The 8,984-nt window shown below is 35.0% G+C and overlaps 1 protein-coding gene across 1 annotated transcript; it reads left to right on the forward strand.

Moving 5' to 3' along the window:
• Positions 1-278: 278 nt before the first annotated feature.
• Positions 279-1,487, forward strand: LOC114360030 (uncharacterized; the record flags this gene model as incomplete). Its single annotated transcript, XM_028314584.1, has 4 exons — positions 279-372; positions 456-608; positions 734-832; positions 1,037-1,487. Coding segments are annotated over 4 exons (740 nt in total), but the record flags the coding sequence as incomplete, so codon positions are not given.
• Between the last annotated feature and the right edge of the window lie 7,497 nt (positions 1,488-8,984).

Here is an 8,984-nt window from a genome sequence, read left to right on the forward strand (position 1 = left end):
TAACTGTACCTAAACTAACCTTTGATCACACATGCTTACCTTTGCTGTAAATTGAAACTTTTGTTTTTCGTTAAAATATTGGTAAAATTTTATATTTGCTGATCATAAGGAACATTTTTAGGCAGTGCTTGTAAACCTTTTTCGCAATGTTAATTTTCACAGTTTTGCATTGAAGTTTATCTAAAAGTTTTTAACTTTTACGACAAAAATGTTTACGATTTCTTTGTCTGAATTTGCAAAATTTTGGTATAAATCGAGACCCCGAGTTCATTAATAAGAATTAAATCAGTGTTATTATACCGTGTTCATCAAGAACCTGCAAAGTATTGTGATTGTGCTTCAACGAGAGGATTCCCTGCAAAAATCATGTTCGTAAGTTTTTTACTGATTCACTTTGATTGTGTTTATTGTGTGAGTGCTAATTTAGTGTGTTATGTTTATTAAATCATCTTTAGGTCGGACATTGAGTATTACAACAAGATTGAAGCCAAGCCTCGAGCTGCCCGCAAGCGGGAGGACTTGGAGGACGACGAGCGCCCCATTCAGCGACCTCGGAAGGCGAGCAAGGCGGTGTTTTACGATTCTGAGGACGAGCATGCTAGCAAACGGTGAGTTTAAGTAATTTTAGGCTTGACTGTCGTATAACTTGAGTTCGCGTATTATCACCAATGATTACTGTATGTTTATTTAAAATTACTTTGTGATTAAACAGATATTTTTGTTATAATTTCAGTACAAAGACACTAAAGAAGCCCCCACCGTCTAAGCGCAAGTCTGCTGCAGGCCTTGAAAAAGATCTTTTCGATTCGGAAGACGAACAAGTTCATAAGCGGTAAGTTATTATGCAATACTTAACAGAGTTACACATATTGGTTCTGGTAGTTAAGTTTAAATCTCTTATGGATGATAATTTTGCTCCCATCTTTAAATTCATCTTCTTTTGTTTGATAGTAAAGATATTATAAACGTCATATTAATTAATTTATAAGATGTTAGTTGTACCTATCATTTATTTATCGATGATTGATCTTTTCAGAGTCGGCAAAGAGACGAAGAGACCTGCAGCGTTGAAGCGCAAACGAGCTCGGGCTGACGGTTGGGAGCTGGAGCTGGACGACGAGGAAGACGTCGAGGCCAGCAGAGCGCGCGCCGCGCCCGGCCGCCTGCAGTCCGTGCTCACGCGCCGCGTGGCGGACGGCAACCTGCGCAGCACCGCCAACCTGCCCGGCGACCTGTTCGTGGAGCTGCGGCTCTACAACGCCAAGGACATCCGCTCGGTGGCGCCCAAGGATCGCTGGGAGAAATCGGTCTTGGCGCTCAAGTACCAGACGGATTCTGACGCTGAGGAAGTGAATCTCTTGCGCCAGTTTATTAAGAGAGCGCGCGCAGAATTCGTTGAGGAAGGTACATTTTTCCCCAATAGGAAGTAGGTAGATTTAGGTACGAGTAGTTTTAGTTTTTATTATAATTTGTATCTTAGTTGTAAGTTATTGAAATAATAAATACTTAATTATACTTTATAACGTACTGAGTGCTCAATCTATTTGATTTTATTTATAACAACCCTTTCCTTAAGTAACTTTTGTATTTGTAACATAAAATTAAATATTAAAAATGTCGAACAGATCTATATACTGTTNTGCCCGGACACACTGTATTACTATAATATAATAATAATAATAATAATAATAATAATAATAATAATAATTAATAATTAATAATTAATAATTAATAATTAATAAGTACGATTCATAAAAATAACTCGGCCGTTGAAGTATGTGATGGTATAGAAAAAGTAGCCAGTGCTTTCCGTAGTCGAATCGCATCGTACATCGTACCGATTGCGCTACGGCGCGGACGAGCCCGAGCGCGCCGCGCAGCCGCCGGCCGAGTTCCTGCGCGGGCTGCGCGCGCGCGTCCTGCAGCTGCTCCGCGCGCGCCAGTTAACTTTCGACACCATTAAGGTGAACTTTGAATTGTTTGCTGAATTCCATTTGAGAACCAATGATTCGGACAAGACTGAAATAAAGTCTTTCGCTACGGAAAACATTATCATTCACAGGAATTTTAATTTTCAAGACATTTTTTCTGATATAGTTGACATCATTTCAACTAAAATTGACGAATTTGAAGAACGGGACAGCGGCTGGTTATTTTTACGTAATTGTCACTTGGAAGTTAATATCAATAAGTATAATCCTCTTCGAGCATCTAAATTTATTGACTTGCCAAAAGCTATAAAGCTTAAACGTGCGTGCATTAACATTCAAAATAGAGATGAGTTTTGTTTCTTGTGGAGCGTCATAGCTGCGTTGTTCCCAGCTAAAAACAATGCGCATCGAACTTCTTCTTATCCTCATTTTAAAAACGTAGTGAATGTAAATAATATGTCGTTTCCCGTGAGGTTTTCCGATATAAAAACGTTTGAAAAAAATAATCCTAGTATAAGCGTTAATGTTTATGGGCTCAAAAATAAAACAAATATTGTTGGTCCGTTATATCGAACCCAGAATAAAAAAAGAAACCATATAAACTTATTGTACATAGAAAGAGGAAATTGTTCTCATTATTGTTTAATAAAAAATCTTACTCGTTTAATGAGATCGCAAATAACTAAGCATCACGGCAAAATATATTTTTGTGACGATTGTATGATATTTTTTGAGAATGAACATAAATTAAATTCTCATGTGTGTGGTGGTGTCACCACTATTTTGCCGAAGCGTGGTACACTTATTGAATTTAAGAATTTTGAAAAAATGCAGGATATGCCGTTTGTAATATACGCGGATTTCGAATCCCTTTTGCAAACCAGTCCGGATGGTCCGAGTTCAAATTGTACCGAAACGTTTCAAAAACACATACCAGCTGCTTTTGCTTATTACGTTGTCTGCTCTTATAATAGTTTATTAAACCGTTACGTATCTTATCGCGGTGAAGATTGTGTTGAAGTTTTTATAAAAAATATTAAGAGAGATGTATCAAGAATAATACAACTTTACAAAAATCCAATCCCCATGAAAAAATTAACAAATTACGAAGTGGAAATGTTTCAAAAAACAAAATATTGTTATTTGTGCAATCAATTATTATTTGACGATAGAGTTAAAGACCACTGTCACCTGACAGGCAAGTATCGATTCACTACCTGCTTTGTTTATTATTCCATATTAGCAATTCACTACTTGTTTTGTTTATCATTCTATATTAGCAATTCACTACTTGCTTTATTTATTATTTAAGATTATAACGTAAGTGCGTCTATTAACGACCCCCTAAAATTTGTATCCTATTACCGCCCGTTTTTTCATTCTTTCTTATGAGACATAATATAGGCTCCAAGAAACACCTTACGTAAATATTATCTTAGGTAAGTTTATTGATCATCAAAAAGAGTAAAGTTTGTGTTCGTAAACAATCAGTGAACGGAGTTATTTGACAGTAAGTGGGACGCGCCCGCAACGGACGCATGTTTCATAGTGTCGCGCTCCCGGCTACGTAAGTACACCTTGTTATTAATTAGCGATATTAACACACTTAAAGTGCGTATAGCAACATGATTTTACATAAAAATAATAATTTATACATTCATTTCCTTAATGAACCCTCAATCTATTGCCTTTTCGCTTTTTTTTTTGTTTTATTTGCAATTTTAACTTAGAGCGGTGATAGAAACAATTTTCATATGTTGCTTCTAATAACGACCCATGGCGTTGATAGAAGTTTGATAACGTTTTATATTTTAGTGTTTATTTCTTTACTTAGGCATTTAACCTCGATTTTGTTTTCTTAAATTGATTTATAAGAATATTTCACATAATTAGATCTATTAACGCCATACGATTACTATTACAGGTTTTGCATAAAACTGTATTGAACTTTAACGAATATTCTCTAATAAATATGGCAATAGATTTTGTAAGAACCTCTTAAATTCGAATTAGTGTCTATTTGATATAAAATATAACCTGATAGCAATGACACATAACTGATCACGTTTCCATTAAAGTGTATATTTTAGTTGGTTACTGTTCTTTTTTGTGGTCGGTAATAGAATAAAGTAATCTTCATACTTAATTCTATTACCGCCTCATAGCTATAACGCCACCTACGTACAGTTATAAGTCTAGATTTTGTCGACGTTCATAGCTAAAATTTAGATTCCTTATATCAAGGTGTATCCAACTCACCCCCATGTATGTTCAAAGCTTTGGACATCTCATACTGCTCGATCTCATACCGTGGTATGAGTAATTTGCAATTTTTGAATTGAACATTTCTCATCCCGTTAATGTACCAATTTTACGTCTTGTACAGACATGAAACAAATACTAATTTTTCCCCTTAGAATCTACTACAAATCCACTATAAATCCACTATAATAAATCCCAACTAATATTATAAATGTGAAAGTAACTCTGTCTGTCTGTCTGTCTGTCTGTCTGTCTGTCTGTTACGCTTTCCCGCTTAAACCTCGCAACCGATTTTGATGAAATTTGGCATAGAGATAGTTTGAGTCCCGGGAAAGAACATAGGATAGTTTTTATCCCGGTTTTTGAAACAGGGACGCGCGCGATAAAGTTTTTCTGTGACAGACAAAATTCCACGCGGGCGAAGCCGCGGGCAGAAAGCTAGTCTACTATAAATCTAATACTAACATTATAAATGCGAAAGTAACTCTGTCTGTCTGTCTCTCATTCACGCCTAAACCACTGAACCGATATTGATGAAATTTGGCATAGAGATAGTTTGAGTCCCGGGAAAGGACATTGGATAGTTTTTATCCCGGTTTTTGAAACATGGACGCGCGCGATAAAGTTTTTCTGTAACAGACAAAATTCCACGCGGGCGAAGCCGCGGGCGAGAAGCTAGTCTACTATAAATCTACTATAAATCTACTTTAAATCTACTTTAAATCTACTTTAAATCTACTAAAATACTATACATCAAACGACTGTGATTTTTTATTAAATCAGTATAACCAAGCTATGGCGCATATTTTTTTCCCCAGACACTTTTGTTCATGAATGTACAAAAATTTGAAATAATACAATGTATTTTATTTTTTCTTTCAAGCGGTATGAGATGACAAGAGAAAAATAATTAAAGTATTCATGTGGACAATATTAATCCCGCGTTATAAGTTATGAGCGGTATGAGTTGACAAAAGCCTCGTATGTTTGAGGTATATTCTACGATTTTGCTAAATTTAAGAGATATAGCACCTACTTAATTTTGAGAAAGTCGGAATCCAAAATTATACCAAAGACAAAATGTTATAATAAAATCAAAATTAAAATGAAATATTACATGATAATTGAAACTCAAATAAAGTTTAAATAACGACCCTCACTTGGAAAATGGGTACAATTGAAGTCGGGCATTTGCTTAAAATTTCTATAAGATTGTAGTGTAGCACATAAAAGACTATAAAAATAAAATAAAATAATTTAATTCTATTAGTAATTCAATTTCGTGTTTCTTTATAGAAATATGGAGCAGCCTAAGCGCAAGCAGTACACCTCTGCACAACTAAATGCTGCTCTCTTAGCTATAAATGAAGGAACCAGTATTTACGAAGCATCAAAAACATATGGAATACCGAGATCAACACTACGCGACAAGAGAAATAATAAATATACAAATGAAAATTGCGGACAACAAACTGTTTTGACAAAGGATGAGGAGATCAAACTAATAGAGTGGATTTTCTATCTCGGGAAGTCAGGATTTCCTGTAACCAAAGATCAGTTATTAGAGACTGTAGCGAAATTAGTTGAGAAATTAGATCGCTCCAATCCTTTTAAAGATGGGATTCCAGGAAGAGGTTGGTTTCTGAACTTCATGTCCAGGCACCCTACCGTTTCAAAACGTATCACACAAAATCTACCTACGAGCCGAGCTCATATTACTGAGGAAGCTATAAGAGCATGGTTTCTTCGAGTTTACAATTATTTTGAACAAAATAACCTTCTTGATGTTTTAGAAGACCCAAGTCGGATTTTTAATTGCGATGAGACGGGATTCTTTTTATGTCCCAAAGCAAAACAGGTCCTCGTCCGTAGAGGCAGCAAGAAAGTATATAGTAGAGTGGCTAATGACGAAAAGGAATGTTTGACAGTCCTCGTTAATGTTTCTGCAGATGCTGCTATAGCACCTCCCATGGTTTTATATCCATATAAGCGTTTACCAAAAAACATTATTCCGACCGTGCCATCTGGCTGGGGTGTTGGTAACACCGAGTCAGGATGGATGAATATGGCTGCATTCTATGAGTATGTTACCAACTGCTTTTATCCCTGGCTTGTTGAGCATAAGATACAGTTTCCTGTAGCTTTTTTTCTTGACGGTCACACATCTCATATTTCACTGCCTCTGTCAACTTTCTGTAAAGAAAAGGGAATAATTCTGATAGCATTATTACCTAATGCAACGCACGTGCTCCAACCTTTGGATGTTGCAGTGTTCAGACCTGTAAAAGGAACTTGGAAAACAGTTGTCCATAATTTTAGAATTCAAAACGACTTCGCAAAATTAAAACGAACAGATTTTGCACCTCAAGTAGATATTTGTTTAAAAAAATGTCTTGCACCACCAACAATCAAAAATGGATTCCAATGTTGTGGATTATATCCTTTTGAAGCGAATAATGTAAATTATGACAAACTTTTACCTAAAAGCGTCAGCACAACTAGTGAAGAAGACGGTGAAAATGCAGACGATACTAGAAGCCGTGGAACTACGCATTCAGGAAATGATAAAATCGTTAATGAAACCGAACTATTCAAACAGGAATTTGAACGCCGATTATCACCTGAAATTCTCCAAATGTTCCAGAAATCTGGATGCATGTGGAATGGAGATGTGGCATACAAAAAATTGTTTGAGTTTTGGAGAGATATTAATGCCAATACAAGTTCTCAACAATATTCAGGTATCGATATAGAATTGAATGATACTACGCTTATTAACAATATTGGTGGAGAAGAGACGTTGACTTACGAAGTCGGTGCGAGTGGGAATCTTATTCCAACTACTGATCAAGAGACTATATTATCTCCTTTAACCGTCTCAGATGATGTTCTAAGGTTTCCCATGGACCAACTCTTTTCTCCAATTAGCTCTAAAGATCTAGACACCATAGCTTTATTGGACCCTCAACCAGAAACGAATCCGTTGGGTCATGTTATAGAAGAATCATCAAACACAGTAAATACCCCGGTTGATGGTATTGAAGAGTTAAACAATCACGGTCAAATTCAAAATGCAACAACATCAACTCCAAACCAATCTATTAACTACTTTAGTGATGGACCTCTTCCTTCAACATCCGAACTACATCAGTTACCTAAAAGTAATAGTGAGGACACATTGCTTCCAACAGTTAATAATAAAACCCCATGTAAATCAAGCGAAAACTCTAACTTCAGGAAAATTGTACCAACGGAACTAAATCTTACAACTCCTTTTAAAAATGCTTTATTTTTTCCTAAAGTCGAGACTAAAACTATTAAAAGGGTCTCTAAAAAACTTACACCCACCGTTGCAATATCAGATGAGTTCATGACATACCAGAGAAGAATGGAAGAGAAGAAAGCAGAAGAAGAAGAGAAAAGAAAAATTAGAAAGGAAAAAATGCAGAAAAACAAGATAGAAAGAGAAAAGAATCAGGCCAATCCTAAGAGAAAAAATATGATAGCTAAGACTAAGCCAAAGAAACTTAATACAGATAAAAGTGTCTGTGCTGAAAAACACATATCAAAGGCAGTTGGAGTAAGTCGTAATATTATCTCAAGTTCAGAATCGGAATCTGATGATATTATAATTTGTAAACGACGAAATGTTATCAAAGCGAAGACTAAAACTCAAAATCAGGTGGACGACGATTTAAAGTCGAAAGATCTACTAAATACCTCATCATCTGATTTTGAGGAATCTCAATCTCATTTGCCAACACCAAGTACTTCGTACAAACGATACATTTATCAATCTGATTCTGAATCTGATAACATTTTATAAAATTACGCAAAAGTTTATTATTGTGTTGTGCCACTGTGTATTTTATGTGCCTTATACCTTAATTTTGTAAGGTACATTTTCGTAAATTCTTGGGAATTGATTGTCGGATAGATAGCTAGTAATTAAGGATAGTAAACATCATTACATTTTTGAAGACTTGAGACTGGTCAGTTTTTTACTAAGCTAATTAGAATAACGACGTTACCTACTGTAATTGAGGCGTTGGTCAACTCATACCGCTCGATCTAATACCGCGGTATGAGTTGACCTGATGCAATTTTTAAATTGTACTTTGTGTGCCTTAAGACTATGACTTACTTTTGTTACATGTTTGTAAATTCTATAGATGTTAAATAAATGATTGGTAATTGTTTATGTCTCGCTAGTTAGTAATTGAAAATAGTAAACTAATTTTTTTAAGACTTTGTTAACACTGATCAGATCAGTTAGTAATTAAGACAAATGAAGATTTAGTTTGTTGAAGACTTCTTGAGACTGTTTAGTTTTTATTACGTTAAGTAATTAATTAACGAAGTTACCTACAGTGATTATAACTATGATTATTATAATAATATTTTTGATGTCATCAATCTGTTATATATGCTAAATAAATATTTTGATTTTCTTAAAGTTTTTTTTTTTTGTATGAATAGTAAGAGAAATTCTTAGCGGTCGGTAATAGAAACAGTAAAAACGTTAATAGAAGCAAACTCATTATATGGGTCGGTAATAGAAACAACTGCCCTTTCCGATTAAAGTATTATTTATTAATTATGGTGTGATTGAACACTGAATTTAACCACTTGAATTCAAAGATTGCTTCATCGTTATTTTAAATAAATTACAGTGACTTTTCTAGCATAACGTCTTATATCTAATTTTCTAACGTTAATCCGAAGACAGCTTAAACTGGCGGTAATAGGCGCATTTACGTTATACCCAATCAGATTGTCATAATTTCTTAA

Source organism: Ostrinia furnacalis, unplaced genomic scaffold (genome assembly GCF_004193835.3).
Source record: "Ostrinia furnacalis isolate ACB-3 unplaced genomic scaffold, ASM419383v2 OfSCF4793, whole genome shotgun sequence".
NCBI classification, from domain to species: domain Eukaryota; kingdom Metazoa; phylum Arthropoda; class Insecta; order Lepidoptera; family Crambidae; genus Ostrinia; species Ostrinia furnacalis.